This window comes from Olea europaea, chromosome 15 (genome assembly GCF_002742605.1).
Source record: "Olea europaea var. sylvestris chromosome 15, O_europaea_v1, whole genome shotgun sequence".
NCBI classification, from domain to species: domain Eukaryota; kingdom Viridiplantae; phylum Streptophyta; class Magnoliopsida; order Lamiales; family Oleaceae; genus Olea; species Olea europaea.
The window spans coordinates 6,636,004-6,662,138 of NC_036251.1; the positions used below are offsets into that span (position 1 = coordinate 6,636,004).

Consider the following 26,135-nt stretch of genomic DNA (forward strand, 5'->3'; position numbering starts at 1 on the left):
AAAAAAAAAAAAAAAAAAAAAAAAAAAGGTCTCTTGCAAATATTCAAGTAGTTCAAAAATTTTTATATTTTTTAAATAGGTTGAATGACTAGAACTTCGGGTGACAGATGTGACTTCCCTGTTCTAACCCCATTTTTGTAAAAAAGTTTATTGTAGAATATTGATTTTTTGAAAAATATATGCTTAAAAAATAAAAAAAATATTTTCGATCTATATGTAAAACTATTTTACGGAAAATGTGGGATTAAAAATGAGTTTAAAAAAAAAAAATGGGGGCCAAAGGCTCGAAGTCAAGCAAGTTGAAACGTAAGGGATCTCAGCTCAAATTCTTCCCTTTTAACCTTCAAAGAGGGATTGCATCACGAAAATAAAAAGAACCCTGCTACTCTTACAGGTAAGGATGGCAATCGAGTTCGTCAATTCAGGCTGTCCGTGGTTCGACTCGAAAAAAGTTCGAGCCCGCCCGGCTTGAGGTTCGGGCTGAGCCCCATTTTTAGATGCCGGACAAAGCTCAAGCCGGCCCGTGTGACTCGTCGGCTCGGAGCATATATTTTTTAATAAAAATAAAAAACAACACGCTGCTGCCAAAAATAGGACAGCACCTGCCTTGTTAGGCAGCAACCTGCTGCCATTTTATTTAATTAAAAAAAATTTCAAAACCAAACAATACCCGAGCCGGCCCAGCTCGGCTTGAAAAGGCCCAAGCCAAAAGCTCGGGTTGAGCCCAATTTTTTTTTGCTGAGCTTTTGCTCAGCTCGAGCCTGGAAAAAAGCTCGAATATTTTATCCGAATCGAGCCCGAGCCTAGAATTTCAGCTTGCGAGGCTGCTCGACTTGGCTCGTTGACATCCCTACTTACAGGGAATACACACAATCGCTGGCCTCGACATATATATATTATTATTATTATTATTATATTTTCCACATGGGACCACCCCTCATTGGAGGGGTCGGTAAGTCCCCTTTAAGAAATTACACAGAGCAATTTCCAAATAAAAAAAGCGTGAAGTTTAATTTTTACAGCGCAACAACCTACTTCCCTCCCATTTGTAAACAGTTCTCTCTCCAATCACTATACCATTTACCTCTCGTGAAATTAGTGGTTTCTAGAATTTATTGCTTTGAACAATGTCGTCCAGTACTGAATTAACAGAGAAGAAGGTGTTCTTACTGAAGAGCCTCGATGGAGTGATTTTCGAGGTGGAGGAATCGGTGGCGGTTCAATTGGAGGTGATCAGAGAATTGATAGAGGGGGATTGCGCCCGACCCTTCATCCCTCTTTACAATGTCACCTCCGAGATTCTGGCTTTGGTCATTGAGTATTGCAAGCACCACGCTGAGACCTGCTCCGGTGGCACTTCCGCCACCATTGCCGATGAGGATTTGAAGACATTCGACAACGAGTTTATGAATGTTGATGAGAACATACTCCTTGAACTATGCTTGGTATCTCTTATTTCTTTTATTAAGAAATGCACTTAATTAACTGTCGGGTCTTACTGTTTGAAATCTGCCGTAATTCTGGATTAGTTGTTGCTTTCCGCTGATGGTTGATTTCCCCTTTTATGGTGTTATTTGGGGGCTGAATTCCAGTGAGTGATAATGGGTTGAGTGTTAAACTAATTGTTCGAAAGTCATTAAATAGCTGTTGTGGTTTCAATAATCACTTGTTATGGATTACTCAGAAATCCATGCTTGTAATTGCTCGTCGCCTTTGAAGGCTTATGATTAAACCGTTAGGTTAGAATTTAAGAAATTAAAACAGAGCATTTATAATTCCATTTCAAGGCCCTAATACCTTACTAATTTGAACTTCATGTCCAATAATAAGCATCATCTAGGGGTTACTAGACACCTTAGTCATACTGTGAGGCATGATTCTTCCTGTGATGGAGCATGTGGTAATGCAGATGCAGTGATCTTGCTGCATCAACAAATACAAATGCTTTTGTATAACATTTAGCAATTTTATATTTCAAGCAGTTGAAAGGTTTTGCTAATGGCTGCAATAATTCTTCAGGCTGCCGACTATTTGGACATCAAGAGCCTTTTTGAGCTTACATGTCGAACTCTGGCATCCTTGATCAAGGATAGGACCATCATTGAAGTTCGCAAGATGTTCAACGTTGAGAATGATTTCTCTGTGGTTGAGGAAAAGGCGGTTCGGAAAGAGTTCGCTTGGGCATTCAATTGATGATTCTGCAATTGTCCATATAGCATAAGAGTGTGCCATATTCTGTTAGTAGCTTCTATGAATATTAGACTTTGAACTTCAGTAAACTGTAAAGCATATGAAACTATAATCTGCAAGGTAAAGCTAAAAAAATCGAAGATGGTAAAATTGTCAATTGTCATCAATTAAAATGATTGGCTCCAACAAAGCTATAATCTGCAGGGTTTCTAGCAAATTAAGAACGGTATTTTATATCGACATGAATCTGTTGAGCCTGAGTTTTATCAGATGATTCAGATTTAAAGTTGGCTATCGATCAATTTATAACACATTTTCTGCCCTTTTGAAATTAATTAATAAGGACAAACAATAAAGAGCAAATCGATATAAGTTAAAATTAGAGGAAATTTCACAAAATGTCCATTTTTATCTAGTCATTTGCAAAAATGTCCACCATTGCAAAAATGTCTAATTTGGAAGAATTTAGACAAAATACCCTTATTAACAATTTATAATTCCACACTAAGATAAAAAAGAGACATTTTTGCAATATTGTTATTGGCCAATAAAATTTTGGCACATAACCTGCCATATTTATTTCAAAAAGTATACATGTCAAATCACAATAAATGCTATGTTTTTCATTGATTCAGAAATGTCGAGAACGACATTTTTAAATGTAGAAAAATGTCATGTTCAAAATGAAATATCATTATAGACAAATGAAACGGTATTCAAATGTCGAAAATGACATATGAAATGTCGAGAAACATTATCTTAATGTAGCTTCTCATAGAAGCCAGTTTTCAAAATTCGTGACAAATTGATAAAAAAATCAAATGTCCAAAACAACATTTAAAATGTCGAGAATACAATCCAAATGTAGCTTTTCATTAAGAGTATAATAGACAAGTTGACACTAAATTCATATGAGTAGACACTTTTCAACTCATACCCTTAAATTGACATTCTTAAAAATGCCCCTTAAAATTATAGTGATTGTTTCTCACCCCATACCTTAGTAAATGCTGACTACTCAATGTTGTTATACGACAAGATTAATCTGGACAATGAAGGTGCTTAGCGTAGTGACCTTTTCTTGCAAAAATTCAATCTTGGCATTGATAGAAAATGCAAACGGCCTGCATGACATAACATCCTCCCCCACCTAACTGGGAACAACCTCGTTGCGTTGAAATGCCGAAGTCTCTCTTCAAATTGCGACAAGTCTTTCTAGATTACTTTGCCTCACTAGGAAGAGATTATCTCAATAATTCTACGAAATATGTGTTTTACGGATTGCTTTAGTATCTATGATTCTATAGAGGGAACAACATTCATATGAAGAGCATATAGAAATATCTACCCGAAAATATCTTTCCTCAAGGTTGGAATCCCTAGGATAAGGATGTGGATCAATTAACTAATGCTGAAAATCAATGTCATGGTTTGGGGATTCAACATGTCAAAAATTTTGAAAACCGGTTACTCTTTAAGGAAATCTATACGAGTTTTGTTTTTTGAAAAATTCTTATAACTCAAAGCCCAAGTTCTGTATGAAAATCGTTTTCCAAAGTAAAGTTTGCATCTTACCAACGGTACAAGATTTATCAAAATCTAAAATTTCCGTAAAATTAGTGATTTTCAAAAGTTATCATACTTTCTTGTGCACTTATTTGAGATATAAATTATTGTAACTCAAATCAAAGCACAAGTCTTGTAATGAATCCCCCTTTTTTTTTTAAAAATAAAAAAAATTAAAGTAATGGATACAACTTTTCAGCGATATAACATTCATTCAAATCTATATCAGTGATTTTTAAAGGTTTTTAACGACTTTGTTGGATTTTTTACCCAAATTAGGTTAGATTTTTTTGAAAAAATATTCTTTCATTTATTGCACCGGCTTTTATTGGAAAAATATTATTTCCTTTTTATTCCACGCATTTTTATTGGAAAGATATTATTTCATTTTTATTCCACACATTTTTATAGGAAAAAAATATTGTTTCCTTTCTTCTACATTATTTTTATCCCGTTTCCATCGTTGTAGTATTCTAGGGTTTGGCATGCACCCCTGTAAATACTGGATTCTTTCCACAAGTTTTCTATTACTGAAATATAAAATAATTGTATTTATTTTCTCCGTATTTGTCAATTGAATAAAGTACTCAATTCCTTCACCAATTAATTCTTTGCCTTTTATCTTGTTATTTGTTTGCGATTATATACTTCATATCATTATTTCTCAATGAGTGGTATTAAAGCTATTAGTTGTAATTTAGTTTGAGGTTTCAATTATCTATGGCAGCCATGATGTATGAATTTCGCTTTTTGATCGCAATACAAGATTCTCGTTATGGAAAATGAAGATGCTGCTATTTTGGCGCAGATGGATTTGTATGACGGGTTGTTAAAATTTGACCAAATACTCACAACTTGGACAATAGAGAAGAAACAATGGAAGAGTCGGAAGGCACTTTCACAAATTCATCTTCATCTCTCCAACAATATTTTTCAGGATGTTTTGAAAGAGAAGACAACTGCATTGAGGTTGAAGTTGGTGCAATTATACATGATCAAAATTCTAACAAGCAAATTGCATCTAAAGCAGAGGTTGCATTTTCATCGCATGGCAGAAAGCAAATCTTTGGAAGATCATCTGACTCTATTTAAGGAGATCGTCATTGATTTGAAGACCTTAGAGGTAAAGCACAATGAAGAAGATTTTGCCTTAATCCCATTGTGCTCGCTGCCTGCTTCGTTTAGGGACTCGATTTTGTATAGTTGCGATACTCTCACTTTTGAAAACGTGTATGATACCCTATTCTCAAAGGAGAAGATGGAGCATCTGGTTGGCTATTAGTCCAGAGATGGAAAAGGCCTTGTGGTTCATGATGATTGGAGAAAGGGTAAGTCGAGGTTATGTTTCAATAAGTAGATTTTTTATTATTGTAAGAAAAAAAGGATATATTAAGAGGGATTACGACAAATTGCAGAAGAAATGTAATTTGACTGCAAATCATGAGAAGTAATCAATACTTCATAGGAGACCAACATTGTCAAGAACTGTTTGAGTGATGGAGATGTTTTAACAATTATTTTGACATGAAATCCAAACTTGACAAGGAGTGAATTTTGGATACAACTTGTGCATTCTATATGTGTCCCAATCGAGATTTGTTTGAAACATACGAAACAAGGACACAAGGTGTCGCTGTCATGGGTAAAAACGAACCTTTTCGGGAGTTGGTATTCGTAGAGTAAGATTGAAGTTGGTGGAAGGAACATGTAAAACACTTGATCACATTCGATATATTTCATACTTGAAGAAGAATCTCATTTTGTTAAGTATTTTTTATTCAAAAGGATATACGTTCTCTGGAGAAGGTGGAACAATGAGAGTCCGAAAAGGGTGTTCGTGTTGTGTCAAAGAGGTCCCACTTATATATTTTGCAAAGTTGGGCAAAATCTAACCTGCACTCAAGAGGGGATAAAAATGCAATTGAGTTCTTGCTTATAAATATGTAAAAGTTGATTAGAGATAATAAGATAATTAAGAATTATATTTAATAGTTAGGTAAAATCAAGTCCTATGCTTTCTTATCTTGTGAAAGAAGGGGGAAAAAGTATAGGTGGATTATCATCCCATAAAATCATGGAGGTAATTGGTATTAATTAAATATGATTTTTTGAAAGTAATAGATATGATATTTAGTTGGCGACATTTGAGGAATTGTAATAGATTTTTTTTATTGTTATGTATTTTAATTGGAGATAGTTACCAAAAATAATCCGACTACGTTAAAAGTAGTTTTTTTTTTGGAATATTGGAGAATGAAAAAGATGTAAATGTAACAGTAATTCTATAAATTTTTTTTTTTTTATTGAGTTATATAAGAAAATTTCCCTTTCTTTTTCTTTGTCATATCAGCCCATGGACAAATTCAAACCAGCCCATATTTCCATTTGCTCAAACCCTAAACAAAACAATTAAAACTTACTTCAGCCCAATTCACACACCCAAACCCAAATCAAACACCCCGAATTCCCCTTTTTCTTCCATTATTCCGTCTCTCTCCATCTCTAAGCAACGCCTCCTATTCATCCTCGGATTGCACATCGCGTTCTTCTCAAAATTAAGGTTTCCTTCTTCTTTATTTTGTATGTCACTCTCCATTAGCCTTCTTTCTATCTTTATTAGTTTATGTATCTGAATAGATAATTATGTTTCAGTAAATTAACTATGTCCAGAAGTCTATTAATTGGGTAATTTATAACAATAATAGGTGAGATGATAATCTGTGTCCAAATCGGAATTATCAATTACATCTTTATCATTAAATTTTTGGTTTATCATTAAATTATTTGATGAAAATGACTTTTAATGTTATGTATGAATTTATTTTAACACTGTTTGGGCTCCATTTAAAGGAGCTTGAAGAAAAATGTATTTTTGAAATAGTAATTTTTTAAAAATGTTCAAAAGAAGGAAAAGTTTGAATATACGTGTAATATTATTTTATTAAAAAATATTGATTGAAAAAAAGAAAGAAAAAATGTATTAAAATTAAAATGGAGCCACATTATTGCCTTTCTCAAATTTCAGCCCTTGTGTCTTAATATCCTGGTCCGCGCTTAGTCCTCTTTGATACCCTAGTCTCTCTATTTACAATAGGTCTTGACATCGAGAGAAAAGGATGTCGATCGAGAACTATGGTGATTTTCAGAAGTTGCCGGAGGGTTGCATAGCGAGCTTGCTATCGTTTATGAGCCCTAAGGATGCTTGCAGGCTGTCATCGGTCAATTCTACATTCCGTTCGGCTGCTGAATCTGATGTCGTCTGGGAGAAGTTTCTGCCGCCTGATTGTCGTTACATTATTTCCCGATCAATTGATGGTGCTGACTCGCTTCTCGCTAAAATTCATACCAAGAAAGAGCTTTATTTTCACCTGTGTCATAACCCTATCCTCATCGACGGTAGTACCAAGGTAATAGAATTTCCAACTAGTTTTCCTGATTTTGGATTATCCACTGGAATTATTAGTAATTTATTTACTAATTTTGGGTTCTTGCGTATTTTATGCAAATTACCAATCAACGGGGGTTTTAAATGGATTGCTTTCGGTGTTGGGGACATGCCTTATGCATATAATTTGCATTAGTTTCGATTAGAAATTATCTAAATTCTACCAACCTCTTCTACAATTTTTATTTATTTATTTATTTGCAAGTTGTAATTTTTTTGAAATCCTAACAATTAAATTCTTGCTGAATCAAGTTACTTCTTATGAAACCCACTATTAGACTCTGCCAGTTCATGAATTGTGATTTTATCAATACACTCTTAATGTAATTCTTGGCGAAATAGGTAACTACAAATGTTACAAAAAGCTATTTATTATTTGAATTTTATGTTATAACGGACTGGAATATTTCTATTTTAATAATTGTTCGTTCTCATTTTGTAGATTAATTAATTTTATTGCACTACTTGCTGTTTGAAATTTGACTTTGTGGGTGGTAATGGCTTATTTATTTATGCCACTAACGTCAACATTTATGTTTTAAAAGCTATTAGCAGTTCTATGGCTTTAGATGTCCATTGTTAAATAATATGTGCCTCTAAATGTCCATTGTTCAATTTTATTACATCGAGGTTTAAAAAAATGACCGTAGGCTTAACTGCGTGGCTCTGTACTACTACGATTAAGAAATAAGGTTGAAGTACTATGGATATCAGAGCTATCTGTTTAAATGTCTCAAATTAGTGAACTTTGCTTATCTATGCTAGCAGGCTAGGTTCATTAGACTAGGTAGCTTAAGAGCGTGGAATTGGACCTCCCTCAATAGATGAATATGTTATAATGGAATTGACCCAAAAATTTCTCTATTTAAATTTTGCCAGTCCTTGGTAACAGCGTAAAATCAGACGGAGTATGTCCAGCTGTAATCCTCAACCGATCTTACCTGATCTAATTGTATTACTGACTGTAATTGATTTCTTGTGTGTAATAGTATTCTATATGGCCTCACTGGTAAGTGGTTACCTGTACCCTGCTTCCATTCCTCCTTTTTATAAGAAAGCCAAATGTTAGAAGAACTTGGTCGTTCTAACAGCGACAAGAAGACTATAAAAACGACCAAGATCAAGATACTACGGTCCAGTCTTGGTCACATGGCGCAGTTTCTAGGACCGACTGACGCCTCACCTGCATTGGTACCTAGTGTAGTGGTTGCACATTCAACGTAGTGTTTGGACTCACGTGCCTTCCAGGACCGAGATTTTTGAGTGTACTGCATATGATTTGCCAGCTTTGTGGCAACAAAAAGATTAGATGTCCCCCCATGCTATGACCATTTGTAATTTCATCTCTTTCACCCCATGTCCTATGTCCCAACATTGTATATCTCTTCACCTTGACACCTTTGACCAATTAGATTCCTTACACGTGTAGACTCTAATCATCATGAAAATTCAGCATGGCCATTGTTTCATTTATTTGGGTTGAGGATGCATTTTACAGTTTCTCTGTTGCTACAGAGCTTTTCATTGGAGAAAGGGACGGGAAAGAAGTGCTTTATGCTGGCTTCAAGGGACCTCATTATATGGGGTTGTCCACCCCGTTGGCAATGGATCTCTTTTCCCAATTCCAGGTTCTATATTTATCCTGCATAAGAATAACAAGTATTTTTTTTTTTTTTAATATTAATTATCTCGCTTGATAGTTTGTTGCGTGTCTGATTCAGATTTCCAGAGGTCGGAGTGCGTCTTGTTGGGTACTTGTTTGCAATTTGTGGCAAGATAAATACCTCCATGCTTTCTTCAGGAACTAAATATGCAGCTTACCTCGTGTTCACTTTGAGATCAGGAATTAATGGATATGGGCACCAGCTTGCTCAGGCTTTGATAGAAATTAGTGGACAAAACGCTGATGAACAAACTAACTATTTACAAATTGGACAAGAAGCTGATGGTACAACTGTCTATTGTCCAGATGAAGAACAGAGGCAAAGGTGCCAGACTGTTCCTAGACCCAAAACTTTCTTGCATTTAATCTCTCATGTATTTAGACGGCTAGACATCATAGAGCCCTCAGAGTTGCACAGATATCCCAAGTTCAGGGATGATGGATGGATGGAAGTTGAGATGGGAGAGTTCTTCGTCGAGGGGAAACAAGATCAGGATGTGAAAATTATATCTGTGCCGTGGAATCCAGGACTGTGGTGTAATTGTTGGCATGGTGGTCATCTTATTATTCAAGGTATTGATATCAGACCAAGAGCTTGGTGAATATTTGATTTACTATTTTCATCAGAAATAAGTTCATGGGTGTGGGAGTCCAACTATGTACACTTCCAATTCAGCTTATTAACTTTTCTTTGCTTATTACCTCTGTTTAGGTTATTTATTTTGTGTCCCAGACCTCACACATTATTCTCTAAACTCACGTGATAACAATTTTTTGAGCTTATGATGAATTGGAGAATTAGGATTATCTTTTTTATTCTCTCTTTTAGTACGTTTCAAGTGAATGAATAATTTTCATTGTCAGTCAATTGTTTGAAACTACTAGTCATAACGACCTTTAGAAAGTTTTTGCTTGAACTTGTGGCTTGATGCCTTTTCTAATGCCTATAACCAGGGGCGGACCCAGCCGTTTTGGATTGTGGGGCCAAAAATTAGAGTCGTGCTGTAGTGCCCGCATGAACGACCGCGGAGTTGACACAACACACACATGAGATCGGGATTATTTTATTCATGGGGTTCCCGTTGGACATGTGAGGGCACAGTCACTTGCGAGTTCATCTTCGCGGGTTGTGTTTAGCTCCAAAAATTAATGTGTAATTTTTTAAAACAATATAATATTTATAAAAATAAGTCAATACGTATTTTGACATCTGGAAAGTGTCTTATAATTCGATCATTATCAATATTGTTAAATGAATTTTGCTATATGTATAGTTTTGTTTATCATGTCATTTATGGATGTTGAGTTAACGACGAGTAAATCAAATTGGATGTAAGAAGTAAATGAAATTTAAGTTTAATGAAAAAATAATTTGAAACTAATTCAAATTACATTTAATTCGTAATAATTTTAGAATTTTTGACATCATATTTAATGTAAAATTTCTTAATAAAATAATGTAAATTATATTAAAAAATTTATCTTGAAAAAATAATAACTGTAAATGAAATAATTAATTTTTTTTAAAAAAATGACGAGTTAAACGCCTATTTTAATACGGACGTTTGATGCATATTTAACTATTTTTAATATCTGTTTGGACCATTCAACATAACTACGATGTAGTTTTCATAACAAGCTTTTAGATGATGCAAGCGATTTGTAGATTTGGATAGTATATGATCATTGGCAAATTTTAAAAATTATCATATTATCAAAATTTTCGAAATACTAATTTGGAACAGCATACTTTGATATATCGTAACTTTTGCTATAGTTGATCATTCACACACAATTAAAAAGCGAAAAATGAAAGTTTTTGCTTGAACTTGTGGCTTGATGCCTTTTCTAATGCCTATAACCAGGGGCGGACCCAGCCGTTTTGGATTGTGGGGTCAAAAATTAGAGTCGTGCTGTAGTGCGCGCATGAACGACCGCGGAGTTGACACAACACACACATGAGATCGGGATTATTTTATTCATGGGGTTCCCGTTGGGTTAAGAATGTAATATTTCGATTTCATTTGGTATGTATTAAAGTGGGTCAAAAATGGGTTAAAACAACCGTTTTCTGAAAATAAATTAAAATTTGTGGGGTCATCTGACCCCACATGATCGCCCCTGCCTATAATGATTTCTCTGTTGTCAAAAACATGTTTTTAATTTTTAATTTTGATTTTATTTTCAATATTTGGAAGGTCTACGTTAAAATGGTTGAAAATACGTTCGATTTATCATTCTTGGAAAATGTTTATGAATTTTATAATTTATTTTATGATAGTTTATTTCATTAATCTGATTATTCAATAAAATAGAATAGTTTTATATTAAAACTAGTTATGTGTCTTATTTTGAAAGGGATGTTAGAATGAAATTTAAGTTTAATGAAAAAATAATTTGAAAGTAATTCAAATTACATTTAATTCGTAATAATTTTAGAATTTTTGACATCATATTTAATGTAAAATTTCTTAATAAAATGATGTAAATTATATTAAAAATTTTATCTTGAAAAAATAATAACTGTAAATGAAATAATTAATTTTTTTAAAAAAAATGACGAGTTAAACGCCTATTTTAATACGGACGTTTGATGAATATTTAACTATTTTTAATATCTGTTTGGACCATTCGACATAGCTACGATGTAGTTTTCATAACAAGCTTTTAGATGATGCAAGCGATTTGTAAATTTGGATAGTATATGATCATTGGCAAATTTTAAAAATTATCATATTATCAAAATTTTCGAAATACTAATTTGGAACAGCATACTTTGATATATCGTAACTTTTGCTATAGTTGATCATTCACACACCATTAAAAAGCGAAAAACTAGGCCATGAGCGTTTAGAAACGATATTAAGAATGTAATATTTCGATTTCATTTGGTATGTATTAAAGTGGGTCAAAAATGGGTTAAAACAACCGTTTTCTGAAAATAAAATAAAATTTGTGGGGTCATCTGACCCCACATGATTGCCCCTGCCTATAATGATTTCTCTGTTGTCAAAAACATGTTTTTAATTTTTAATTTTGATTTTATTTTCAATATTTGGAAGGTCTACGTTAAAATGGTTGAAAATACGTTCGATTTATCATTCTTGGAAAATGTTTATGAATTTTATAAATTATTTTATGATAGTTTATTTCATTAATCTGATTATTCAATAAAATAGAATAGTTTTATATTAAAACTAGTTATGTGTCTTATTTTGAAAGGGATGTTAACGTCTTGAATGTTAAGGATTGAGGAGATATTGTATTACAAAATTTCCACACACATATTTACATAGAAGAAATAATGTTCCATAAATCTGTAAAAGGATCAATGAATGGTGAAACATTTAAACAAGGAGGGCAAAGGAAATGCTATGGAAAAGGCATAAGGGGAAAGTTCAAATTTACAAGAGGAGAACAACGTGTTACAACTTAGAATGTAACAACGTACTTCAAAATATACTTTCGTTTGGTTCCTTTTCTACTAAATTGACGTAGAAATGAAGCAAAAGTTCTATACAATCAAAATAAAAATAGATGCGGATTGCAATAGTTAGAAAGAGACAAAATCAATCATTTGGTAAAAACCTCAAAAATCAGTTGGGGACTTTAGATACCATTGGGCTAGACGGAGTTTTTGTAAAGGTTAATCGAGAATTTAAGCCACCTAACTGGAAAACAGAAAATTTGTTAAGGGACAGAATATGCAAGTACACAATATGGAAATTATCAAAGCAAAATGCTATAATATTTAATACGAAATACAATTTCATTGTGGGCCTTACCTCTGCATTGCTCTTCATGCAGTTCGAAGCAGGCTTTGTGCAACCATTCATAAAGGGATTATTTTGTTGTAAAAAATAATATTAATTTCCCAGAAGGTAGGGCTTTCACTTTGTACATCAAAACTTTAGAAGAAGTGAACGAAAGTTCATCTAGGGAAAATAATAAGGTGGTTAACATGAAAAGAGACGTAATTCGTGGAGAATGTGGAGCTATTTAACGCTTTCCATACTATTATTTTAGAGAATTCTGCAAGAATCTCCGAAATGATTGCATAGAGAACCTTAATTAGTTACACATTTTCCATGTTAACCATCTCATTATTGTCCATTTGAGAACCTTTATGCATATCTTATGGAGTTTTTATATAAAAGTGGAGGCTCTTGTTTTCTATGTAATTTTATGTTGTTTCTTAGTTGAATGGAAAGTACTTTCTATTAGATCCTGCAAGGCTGGAAATGTAATTTGGTTCAGTTCGTATTCATAATTGACAAAATGAACAATTAATTGAGCATGAAGATTGATGTATATGTTATATATACGGATAGATAAAAGGAAGCGCATAATATACCGTAATAATTTTACTTATATGGAATTCGATTGAAGTTAATAATGCCTCATGTTGCTTTACTTTAAGCAAGGTAGAAGTAGCATGGAAAAAGTTTTATACCAACTGTAGTACTTTCTTTATTATTCTTATGGAGCGTATTAAAAAGGAAGTATTGTTAACATAGGTAGGTAGAGAAATTCTGGAGATGCGGATAGAGTCTTGATTGACACAGTTACAATTGTTACAAAGGGGATATATTATTAAATTGAAATGCTTTTGAACACGGCCGTGAAGTGCAAGACACATCATAATTGTCATTAATGTAGGAGAGTATTTTCCTAAAATTAATAGCTACACAAAAACGCTTGCAATGGTAAAAAATTCATATTTACCGGTTAAGTTGCAAAGTTTGAAGTCGGCCTAAGAGTTGTCTGCAAACAGCTTAGCATTGCTAGGATTTAAATTAATTTTTTTTTCCTACCATTGCAGGCGGGGATGATTTCTCGGGCTTAGAAGGCTTCCCGTCTTCACTGTTTCCCATGATAACGCACAAAGTGCAGTCCTTTATTAAATTGGTATCCCAAAAAAAATCTTTTGATCTTCGAAACAAAATGTCAATGTAGTTTAGATCGAATGCTTGGAATGTGTCGAAACATTGACGAAGTACAAGAAAGGCAAATCGGGAAAGAATCAAACTGAAAATGAAATAGCTATTCAAGTCAAAGATTCATCAGGTAGCCACTTCAAACCAACTCGAAATTGATCGTGTTGAAATTGGATAAGATGAGATAAACAAAACTTCAGCTACTATATTTGATCCACTAGAAATGATATGTTTAGTCCTTGATTAGAGTTTTTCTCTCAACAAAAAAGATAGATCTTCATGTGATGATCCTGTGTAATCTGGCAAGAAGCTTGTACTGCATACTATGTTACATCCTCGGCAATAGAAAAGCTGGGCGTTTGTTGTATTTCTTCGACCATTTTAAGGGAGGAAGTAGTTTTTCTTTGCTGTCATTCTGTGCAGCATTTGTAACGTGCCTCAACGGAATGAATGTACATATCAGTACAACTTTTCTGGTTTTGTTGGAATGGATAGGACGAGATGGTAAAGAATGTAATGTCTTTCAGCGAACCATGCCTAGAGATGGTTTAATGGGAAAATAGATCAGTATTTGATCGAGTAAATATTATGTGTGTAGAAGACATAATTGGGATCTGTAGTTTTTTCTGAACAGGAAAGAAACTTCATTCCACAGAATCAACAGTAGTAATGTTTCCCAGAAAACTAGGTGGTCTATCCAACCACACTTTGCTACGATAATTAGAAAATGCATAGCTAGCTGTCCCCAGTTGCTTACCATCTAATTGGCACAAATAATATTCCGTCAAATGAGCCCTCAAGTTTTGTAATGCAGCATAGGATGGTGCCCTTGGAGACCTGAATTTTTGGCTGCTGCTACTGTTGAGAGTAAATTGCATGCCTTCCAAGATAGCCTAAACCTTTGTCGCATGAGGATAGCAACGGGCAGATACTCTGAGGACAAAGAAGTTGCGTCCTTCCCTTTATTGCGACATCAACATTAAGCTTCAATTGGTTACCAGCCATAACATTCACTTTCTGACTCACCTTCCTTATCGTCCCATGCCCTCCCGCTGGAGCTCTAGCCAATTGATACTCCTCTACATAAGCGGTCGAGTGGGGCAGAATTCTATATGCTTCACATAGCAGTCTTTTGAAGACAATGGAATTTCAATCATAGGAAACAATAATTTTTCAAGTAGAAGTTATTTATTTCACAATACAAGAATTCTATATGTTCTATTTATCAATGGAAGTCATTTATTTCACAATACATCATAGGAAACAAGAATTTTTCAAATTAAACGCCAAAAAATTATGGGTCAATTTGTTGACAAAGTTCATGAACAAAGTACAAAATCAAATAGTGTTGGAAAAAATGAGTAAATGGCTCGCTTTTGGCAAGGGAATGCCCTCCTCATTCCAATACTTCATCTTCATCACCAAGAAAAGAAATTGTTTCATGGTAATCAACCCATAAACCATCTCTAGAAACGTCTTCAAGATATCTAGTTTGCTGCTTCTCAATATTACACACTGCCAGACGGGAATCATTGCACCCAAAAATGATATTTTCCTTCTTTGCAAATTTAACATATAAAGGTCGTTCCCTAGTTCGCACAATAATCTCTTGCCATGTTTCAGCCACCCCGAATTGTGTCATTACCCATACACTCCAATCGGTTAAAACATCACGAGGTACAACAACGAGAGCAAGAACCCCTCTGTAAACAATGAGATCTGGAAATCTTGCAAGGGGCTGCTCAAAATGTGGCAACGTCACCTGATGAAACGTTTCTGTTCGAGTATCAAATGAAAAGATAAACACATCCCCTTCCAGCCTGAAGGGAGGAATGACCAACCAATTGATTCGTCCATTAGCAACTAAGGGGATATCTGACTTTACGAATAGAGGAGGAACTTCCACATCAGAGAGCCTTTTCCAAGACCTTGCTTTCAAGCTAAATATTTCAACTTGACATTGTTTCACTTCAAGAATACTAAAAACTTGTAAGATTCTGAGTAACTTATAATCGTCGTTTATATTGTCATACCAAAATCCGACATTATACTGGAATCTGTAACCAGAATCATATAAAATATTGAAGCTAGTGCTCTTAATGCATTTAAATTTCTCAAGAATCGGATTCCACAAGTATAACACTCGACCACAACATCGAACATGATTGTTAGTAAAGCAAACAATGCCATTGAAAGAACCAATTGGTCGAGAGAAGAAATCAAACTTTGCAGGCCACTCAACCTGATATTCCACGTTCCAGTTACAAAGTACTTTGCAAGGTTCGTACCAATAGGGACCAAACCAAGGGTTTGGCATGAGGAGAGCATAATCTCTTCTATCATCATCTACACATCGACTGAGATGAGTAGAAATGAAAGCAGGAGATTTAATGAATTCATAAGAGGATTTGTTTACTATAGTAAAACGCCCCACAAATTTTGGGGGCAGCCATGAGAAAACTTCATAAAGGACACATTCCGGAAAATATCGATTGGTATTATAAGCCATGGAGATCCTACGAAACAACAAATAGGTATTAACAAATTTATATTTTCTGTTAAAGATCATTTTACATGAATCCAGCTCTGTATTATATAACAAAATTATGCTGATAGCATTACATTTTACGATTTTAGTAAAACATACGAATCTACACAAGTAATTATGATATTAATATGAATATTTAAACCTAAAAATTGATTAAAATAACAGCTTAATCCACCATATTGATTTGAATTTAAATTAACTTACCTTCAATTCAAATCTGAGAGAGCGAACGAGAACAGGAGCACAAATGAAGAATGGAGCAGAAAAAATTAGGTGCACAAATGAAGATCGAGCGAGCGAGAATTAGAAGATCAAGAGAGAGCGAGAGCGCGAGCGCGAGCGAGAACAGAAGCGCAAATGAAGAATGGAGAGAAGAGAGGGGAGGGGAGGGGATGATAAAGAAAAATTGGCGGGAGTTTCCACGAGATTGTTGAGTCAGTGTCATGTTTGGCTATTAATTTAATTGTACCTAAATTATAATTTGAATATATATTATTTCTAAGTTTTGATTAAACAAAAATAATAAAATTTACAGTATTTTTTCTCCCCACTTACCCCAGGCATCAACTATATTTTGATAAACTCATTTTGAATCATACATATTTCATCCATATTAATCAAAATCTACTAAAAATTGGAGTTTTAACAAAATCAAATAGTTTTTGGTACATATTCAATCGCACATTGTTTTGGATTTGGTTGATCGGAGTTGAAATATCTCCATATTTGTTTATCTTCTTTTCATGATTTCATCATTCTTAACGGACAAATCCTTTCTGGATATTTTTGACGATTTTGATAGGTCAAATAAACCTCAAAGTACAACTATGTTTTCCAAGTTCGAGTTTTTTTTTTCCCTCCAAGTTTTTAAGTTCGATTTTTTTTGGTTGTTTGTCTTCAAGTTTGCAATGAGTCGGAATGATGTCAATCTTGGCTTGTCGTTATCATTTGCTCGGCTTCTATGATAAATCGATGCTTTGTGATCAAGGTAAATAGAGAGGAGCATGTTTAATACACATGATTAAAGCCGGTCCTCAGGCGAGGGTGGGCGAGGCAAATGAGGCCCTCGCCTCAGGCCCAATACCATAAGGTGCCTTATTTTAGCCCAGATTTTTTCCCCCAAAACAAGGCCAAACAACCTAGATCCAATGGTGTGCAATTTGATGCAAATTTACTGAAAACAAGATCTAAAATGGTTAAATTTGGGGTTTATTTTCTTAAAAATGGTGTGAGATTTGATGAATTTTATAAATGAGTGTCTATAAATATTCATATCGTTGCTTATTTTTGTACAAAAACTTTGTGAAGATAGATATTTATGTGGTTGTATTTGTTAAATCCATGTCATTGTCTTATTTTTGTACAAAAACTTTGCGAAGATATTACAACATTTTATAATTCTTTCATTCTAGATCTGCTTTAAAAGGGACAGAAAGTTGTATTTTAATATATATGTATGTTTTTGTTTAATTTTAGTTGATAATAAATCTTTAGTCAATTATGTCGATTTCTTAATCTGCACTTCCACACTTGGCATCAGTTCCTTCATTCTATGATTAAATCTTTGGTTTTATTATTTTATAATATAAATCATTTCTATAATATATTTGGTTATTATTTAAATGTTAGTTTTAAGTTAGCAATAGGTCGCATAATACACTGTTGAATTTTACATTTACGTTGATTTCGTCGATGCCTAATTTGTGAAATTTGCCCTGGGCCCCGACAATCCCAGGATCGACCCTGCACATGTTGTGCAATAAGGCATGTGAATGTGCATATCCATGCGATTAGGGCGCAACAAGGATAGTTCGAGCTTATCTTTATGTTCACTATAAATACAACGATCCTCTCATCCCGACAACTCTACAACCCTCACACTCTAACCCCTCAAAAGAAATTTAAATAGAAAATATTGTCATTTAGATTATAAGTTGTAGATTCTATGAATTGTAAATATATACTCAGACATCATAGTACAAAAAAACTTTTTTGATGAAAAGTACGGTGATCATTTGTACTCTAACAGTTAAAACAGTTATCATGAAAAAAATGATTATGGATAAGGCAAATGAACGGAGTGTTGGCTAGTTTTTGAATATCGTATATATATTTTTCATATATAAGGAAAATAAGGTGAAAAGTGCTTATGACCTTTCAAATCTTTTGGATACGTGTCTACCATTCCTTATATTGTTCATTGTCACAAGTTCATCCTGTTGAATTCGATTTCTTTTGTTTACATGGCCGTCAATCCCTCTCCATTTGATGTAGGGTAATGTCACTACTTCGCTAAAAAATTATAGCTAATTGGTACAAATACAATTTAGCCTATACCATCTAAAATCAAGCTTCCGAATCCATCTCAAACCTAATCCGTCGGGTCCACGCCAACACTAAACTCAATTAAATAGCGATAGAAAAATAATTTATTACGCAACCGAAACTTACCTACCAAAAGAAAATCTAAAAGACAACTTGCGTAATTTACCCTCATCCAAATACACACATTTCATTGGTAATTAAGTAGACAAAAAGGGCAGGATGTGGCTGCATTTACCAACAGTTAGCAAGAAAATTCAAATAATTTTTTTTCTATTTTTATTTCTAACATAAATATAAAACAAGTAAATTGCAAAATATATGAATCTAGTAAATTGCAAACGTGTAAATCGTTAAATAAATAAATAAATAACCGTAAGAATAAATTGCAAATATGTAAATTGTAAAAGATAAATAAAATTTCAACTCGAGACCTGTGCAAGCACAGTTTCCTTAAAACAGATTTGCCCCCTCACCGTAAGTGCTTGATGTCTAATCCGAGCGTTTGTTTCCTAGGATATAATAGTAAAACCTGTATAATCTGAGTACCACAGATACTACTCCGACGAACTGACTAGTATCCGAACAATATCACCATAGTGACGACGCTAAACAGAAATCGAGATGTTGACAGAAAAAATTGCAAAATGTTTTTCTCCTATTTTCGTGTTTGTTTCTGTATGTGCTGGATTTGCCGAAAAAATGACCTTTCATATAAGTTTAAATCTGCCTATTAACTCCATAGTAATAAATACTGGAGTTGCTTCAATTTCTGAGAGTTTTGGCAGTTTCAGGAAATTTAAAGGTCAATTGAAAAAGGCAAAAAATTGCAAAATGTGGACAATCCAAACGGGCCAATTTTTGCTCTGTTTTGTTCGACATTCGTGTACGTAGGTCACGTCTGTACACAAGTTCAAGGTCCGAAAGCAATTTCGATATATGATTTACACCCCCCTGCGCGTACACGTGGAGAGAGTCTCTATGCAACATATGATTACACCATTCCAATGTGTAATCCTATACAAAGTAGTTAATACTTTCTTCATTTTCGTATGTGGGACTAGACTCATTTTTCCCACATAAACCATCTTTCAATGGTCATCTTTGAGCTCCAATTTCTCATTCACCCAAACTTCATTTTTGGCAAATAAATATATGATTTTGATACTCTCACGGAGGAGAACACGAATCAACTTTGATATTCCAAATTGGACCAACGGATCCCACCGAAAATTTTGCCAAAATTGAGCCATTTACTCATTTTTTCAACAAATATGAGTTTCTAAAAGATGAAGATCGAAAACTTATAATGGCCTTGCATGTGTAGTTGAATTTTCTCTTACACATGAACAATTTTTTTTTTTGATCGGTACACATGTACAATTTTTTTCATAGTAAGAGTGCAGCAAGACTCCAGAATCCAACATAGATATTTTTTTTTCTTTTGTGGGGAAACTTAAGATTTTTCTTATATTTTAACAATATATTCTCCAAAAAATCATTATTCAAAATATTATTTTTACACAATAATGACCATCAAGCCAAATATTTGGTGAAAAACAAATAAAATGGGAAGTACAATTTTTTTGATCGGTACACATGTACAATTTTTTTCATAGTAAGAGTGCAGCAAGACTCCAGAATCCAACATAGATATTTTTTTTTCTTTTGTGGGGAAACTTAAGATTTTTCTTATATTTTAACAATATATTCTCCAAAAAATCATTATTCAAAATATTATTTTTACACAATAATGACCATCAAGCCAAATATTTGGTGAAAAACAAATAAAATGGGAAGTACAAACTGATGTCCACAATGCACAATGAACTCGTTCTGAAATGATCCAGCTTTGGGGAAAAATGAAAAAAGAAGAGAGAGAGAGAGATGGGGGTGGGGGTGGGCGTGGGCGTGGGCGTGGGCGTGGGGATGGGGATGGGGCCTGGGGGAGTGTTAAACGACGTCGCATGTGCAATTATTGCTTTCAGCAATGCTTTTCTATGTGTAAAACCAAAGACGGCAGAAAAATATTGTAAGGATATGTTTATTTACTTTATTCTTCATGAAAAATATGTTATTTTTTCATGGAAGTTCGTGATTTTAATATGTTTGATTGACATTTTTTTCATAAAAAATATTTTTTAAAAGTTGGTTATCTGATCATATTTTTCTCAAAAATAAGGAAAATATTTTATTTGGGGAAGCTAGGTAAAACATTTTCCATGCAATTCATACTTTCTACAAACTCTCTCTCTCTCTCTCTCACTCTCTCATCTACACACAAACAAAGATGAAAAAGTATAATATATTTTTAATCGAGATTTAAGTCAATCAAATACATTTAACTAAAGGTTTCATCGATCTAGATTGAGTAAGCTCACGGCTCGTGCGCAGTCCAATAAAAAAAAACTCAAGCTTTTTTAAGCCCAAACCAAGCAAAAGTTGACCATAATTTGGAGGCTTGAATCGGGCTTTTGGCTTAGGCTTTATCAAGCCAGGCCAACTCAATAATTTTTTATTATTTTTTTAAAATTCATGAAATATTCACATAAAAAAGTCAAGTTTAAGTTTTTCTTCTAAACTAAAATACAATAAAAATTTAATCATATAAATACAATAATATATGAATTAGAGTACAATTTTAAAATATATAAATATCCTAATATTCGTTTGTAAAATTAGAAATATTAACAAGTAATATTATATTAACTCATATACAGTAAAATTTTAAATTTATATGAATAAAATATAATGGAATATTAATGAATATGATAAGAAATTAAAATATAGATAATTGTAACATAATTATGAATATTAATTATGTAAGCATATTTATATATAAATCATATTTTATTGATTTAAATCTTAAATTAAATATTAATAAAACAAAAAAGTTGAAAGTTGGCATCAAATCGGGTTGGGCCAATGACACGGGCCATTTTCATGAGCTAGCCCATACAGCTTGACGAGCCACATGGGCCGGCCCAGCTCGAGCCGAGTCCCAAATTTTGGGCTTAGCCCGAGCCTTGGCTTGATTCTATCAAACCCCAGGCCGAGCCAGTTCGAGCAGCCTGAGCCATATGCATCAGTAAATGCAAAGCATGGCATCCCCAATCGAAAAGTTACAAATGTGAGTTACTTTCTACCAATAAAGATACAGACGATAATGATATAGAATATTAATATTTTGAAGATTGCAGTTCTGTATCTTTTGTAGCTTGAATTTTCTCAGGAAAAAAAGACAAAAGTGCAATAAATAGGATCAATTCCAGCAAGCCTTTCAGAACATATTATTATGTTTATAGACATGCACTTCTATGTAGCAAAAAAATAAAAAATTAAAACAACGAGACGCCGTTCTGCAACTATTTTTCTCCCTCTTAGTAAAAAGATAGAATACAATTGAAGTAGGTCCTAATACTTTAAAACCATGGCGACTAAGCAATGACACTCTAGTTTCAGAAGCACAATGTATTCATAAACTCGGGTCTGGACTCGTTTTATCTCTCATATACAAATAAAGAGAGAGAGAGAGAGAGAGTTAAAAGTGTTATTTGTAATACAATAGGCATAGCCAATGACATCTGAAATTCAACCCACAGGATAATGAAAGACTGACCAAAGTTTTCTGCAAGCTCCATGTCAAGTTATAGAATGAATAATACAAAAGAAAACTGTCATTAATGTTGGCTTCAGCTTCTTCCCTGTCTTCCATGTTAAATTACTTGACATAAAGAAAGACAGAGAAAAAGGGTAATAGGATACTTATACAGCAACTGCAAATAAACAAAGTTCGAGGCTCTGACAATAAAATAGCCGTGCAGGAGGCTTCAGCAAAATGTGGATGCATCAGTAGTTTCGCCATGTTAGCTTAGGGTCCAGATAGCTGGATTCACAAAGAAGCCCCAAGTACCATTATAAAGAAGGATCAGCACGAAACAAGTAATTTGAAATTATCATCCAGATAATCTGTCAGAGAAAATAGCAATAACTTATACTGACACAACAGCATTATTCTCATACACATGTCAAGGCATTTAAGTGTGTGCATAGACTCACACATGCATACACATTCAATGTCAGGGATGAGCATAAAAGTGAATATCATTTTTGCTCAAAATAACGCAAAGGGATTTGATAAAATTATACGACTTTAGTAACCTAATTGAAAAACATACAAGTTAGAGTGCCAACCTTATTCCAGAAAATAAAAAAAGAAAGAAAATGTCAACTTTGTGAGGTTCCTCTCAGTTTCCCCACAGCTATAAACTCCAATATCCTTTCCTTGACAGCAGTTAATCCCTAATTGTTTTCATCAAGAATCTTATGAGCACCTACAACATTGTTGTCTATCGTTTCTTTTCTACTGGATGAGTGAACCCCACCTACCTGTGCTGGATTGCTTGGGTTAGAGGATGTTTCGCTAAGATTTTGAGTCCTTTCAACTCCACCTACCTATGCTGGATAGCTATGTATTCGGGGATGTTTGACTAAGCTTGCTGTCAATATACTAATGACCTGTCACGTATACAATAGTCCCACTAGGCATTATCTCCTGTTGGAATAAGTGTTGAAAACTAGTTGAAATACATATTATGCCTGGTGCTGCATTTTCACGGGTCACGAAGTATGGTTGTTATTGGTCACTGCTTTAGAGGGGTTATTGTCTTTCCTGCATCATCAATTACTAAACTTGGATTTTGTGTTGCAGTAACGATGGTAAGCACTTGCACATGTTACATTTGGACTGAAAAGGACGAAGACAACAAGAGGATCTAAGGGAATCAAGCGTAAAGGGAGAGTTTTGAGAAGCATAAAAGCTCTCTAAAGACAATTATATCCTTCAACAACTATCATTGAGTTCTTTCAGTTTGTAAAACAGTTACCGCCTGATTTTTAATTTTTACATGCACATTCCAAATTAGGTATATTTGCAATTTCCAGAAATTCTAGGTTATATTCTTTAAAGACCAAGTCATTACTTTTCTAATACAAAGCATTAAGACCAGTTTTGCAGGTGATCAACAAGTTTACCTATAAGAGTTCAGAGTCCAACTAGTCTAGAATATCTCAAGTCTGTATGAAGCATTATGATGATTCTAAATAAAAATTGGAAGTTGATTGTTCGGGTGGATTTGCTTGAACCTTTGCAAGGCAAAGCACGTTCTTCTCATCTGCAATTCTCACGATTCCACATTTTCTGTACCTAGGTCAATACCTGTTCTCATCTTCTCTTCTCTTCTTATCTGCAATTCTCGTGATTCCACACTTTCTATATCTATGTCAATACCTCTTCTCATCTTCTGTTATCATCTGCAATTCTTGTGATTCCACATTTTCTGTACCTATCTCAATACCGGTACTTATCTTCTCTTCTCATCTGCATTTCTCATGATTCCACATTTTCTGTACCTATGTCAATACCTGTTTCCCCTTTTCTTTTTAAAAAAAATAAAAAATGATAATAATAATAAAAAATAAACCCTTGGGCCGTCGACAGCCAAGAAATACCAGAACTTTTCAACATCATTATCCAACTTTTTACAATTCAAGGGATAAATCGCTCCACGCAAGAAAGCTTCAGAAGCTTCCAGGGGTTTGCCCAGCCTTGCGACAAATTAAGCATGAAAGTTTTTGCTTAGATCACAGGAAAACTATTTACATTCAGGTAAAATAGCATTTGGGCGAAAAGATTGGTACCATCAATATGATAAAAAGGTCACTATATTAAAGAGTTAAAAAACATCTAAAATCTAGTTTCTCAACTATATCCCATGAACAACAATAATAGATTCAAAAACTTAACGAGAACATCTCGATAGATTCTTTATTTTTAACAAGCATTTTTGTACATAATAAAGAGCATCTTTAAATTGTAAAATTTTCAGCAAACTCCAATAAGCTGTTTATTTTTGCTCTTTATTTTACATTTTCCAACAATCATTCATTTTTTCTCTCCCAGTTTTCACTAAACATATATTCTTAAATTTCAATAACCTGAATATTCAAAGATAAATTAAATTATTTATTTATTTAAGTAATGGACTTGGAAACTTGCAATTTATTAAATGTAGTCATTATACAATACAAATTGAGAGTTAGTTTGACTCCCCCAAATGTAGAGAGCCTCACTCACTCACTCACTCACTATTCAAAAAAGTTAAAATGAAGAGCTTATTGGAACCCAATTTCAAGATTTGGCTCTCTAAATTAGAAAGCATCTTATGTTTAATGAGTTTATTGAAGATGCTTTGAGAATGCATCATAAGATTCAACACTGACTCAAAATTTTAGATGCAATGGGAGAGGAACAGAAGAAAGGTGCCAAATAATGAAATGTGGACTGTATTATGAATCTGAGATGATAAAAACTGCAGACCTGTATTCACCCCAAGGCAATGCAGTAAACCAATCAAGATAATTACGTGTCACATTAAATTCACTCGAACTAGATTCCAATAATTGCAAATTTATCAATTCTTCTTCTATGACTTGCAAAACGTGAGGTGCGAGTTTATCCTTCTTTGGGTAAAGCCTTTCCCTGAACATTGCAGCAGTATTTCAGAAACCAATGCCAATGAACAAGTTGTCATCAATTTATAAATAAGATCCTTGTTTGTGGAGTAAAAGCAGTAAAAAGGCAAAAATCACTTGAAACTAAAAAGCACAGATCAAGATTAGCAACAAATTTCAACTTAACACAGATTTTTGGGGAAAAAAATGACTTTTATTATAGTAACCTTTGGAGAATGTATGGTTAAAAAAAAAGGAGTAAAATTATTTTACTCGGAGAATGTGCCATCGAAAAATGAATTTGGGAGAAAAATGAATTTTTAGATAATGGGGTTCAAACGAAGGCATAAGTTCATACCTATCTTCAGCGAGAAAATATTAGTCATGGATTAATCAAGAGAAAAAATTAATAATTGACACCGATTTAAAGCAGATTTTTAGCAGTAAAGAAAAATAACAAACTGATTTTTAAAGCAGAGATTATGTTGCTAATCTTCTCGTACCAGTTACTAGAAAAAAATTTATGTTCACAACCTTCTTCTAGCCTAATGTGTTACAACCCAATTTTTCTTAGTCAAAAACCAAAAATTAACTAGTAACAAAGTCAATTAAGGACTAAAATAAAATAAGATATTTTAATGGGGTTTATTTTATAATTGGCAATATATGAGGGTTAAATTGGATTCAATTTAAAGCTTGGAATTTACTTTTATATTAAGGGAAGCTAGAAGGATTAAATTTTATATTAAATGGAGTTGAAGGACCTCCCTTGCAATTTTTAGTTAGTGGGTCTTTATATACCTTTGACCCATTATTTTTTCTCTCCAAACACACACACACACACACACTAGAGAAAACGTTTTCTGGGTCGAGAAAGACCGAGAGGAAAAGAGAAGGAAAGAAAGAGAGAAAAATGAAGGGAAGAAGAAGAAGAAGAAGAGTTCAAGCTAG

The 26,135-nt window shown here is 33.7% G+C and overlaps 3 protein-coding genes across 4 annotated transcripts; 2 read left to right on the forward strand and 1 right to left on the reverse strand.

Annotated features, from left to right (window-relative positions):
- Nucleotides 1-1,046: 1,046 nt before the first annotated feature.
- LOC111410953 (SKP1-like protein 11) lies at nt 1,047-2,329 on the forward strand. The gene is made up of 2 exons (XM_023041543.1): nt 1,047-1,445; nt 2,020-2,329. Exons 1-2 carry the CDS (start codon nt 1,128-1,130, stop codon nt 2,191-2,193), a joined length of 492 nt encoding a protein of 163 aa, XP_022897311.1. The 5' UTR covers nt 1,047-1,127; the 3' UTR covers nt 2,194-2,329.
- A 4,454-nt stretch (nt 2,330-6,783) lies between these two features.
- On the forward strand, nt 6,784-10,785 carry LOC111409979 (F-box protein At2g02240-like). 2 transcript variants are annotated; one of them, XM_023040122.1, is made up of 4 exons: nt 6,784-7,163; nt 8,717-8,829; nt 8,923-9,437; nt 10,730-10,785. In XM_023040122.1, the coding sequence occupies exons 1-4, from the start codon at nt 6,873-6,875 to the stop codon at nt 10,768-10,770; spliced, it is 960 nt and encodes a 319-aa protein (XP_022895890.1). In that variant the 5' UTR covers nt 6,784-6,872; the 3' UTR covers nt 10,771-10,785. The 2 variants fall into 2 exon arrangements, with proteins under 2 accessions (XP_022895890.1, XP_022895889.1); XM_023040121.1 differs by lacking the exon at nt 10,730-10,785 and adding an exon at nt 9,819-10,075.
- Nucleotides 10,786-15,044: 4,259 nt separating this feature from the next.
- On the reverse strand, nt 15,045-16,687 carry LOC111410954 (F-box protein CPR30-like). Its single transcript, XM_023041544.1, has 2 exons — nt 16,554-16,687; nt 15,045-16,317 (listed from the first exon to the last, which is right to left on the reverse strand). Exon 2 carries the CDS (start codon nt 16,308-16,310, stop codon nt 15,198-15,200), a length of 1,113 nt encoding a protein of 370 aa, XP_022897312.1. The 5' UTR covers nt 16,311-16,317; nt 16,554-16,687; the 3' UTR covers nt 15,045-15,197.
- Between the last annotated feature and the right edge of the window lie 9,448 nt (nt 16,688-26,135).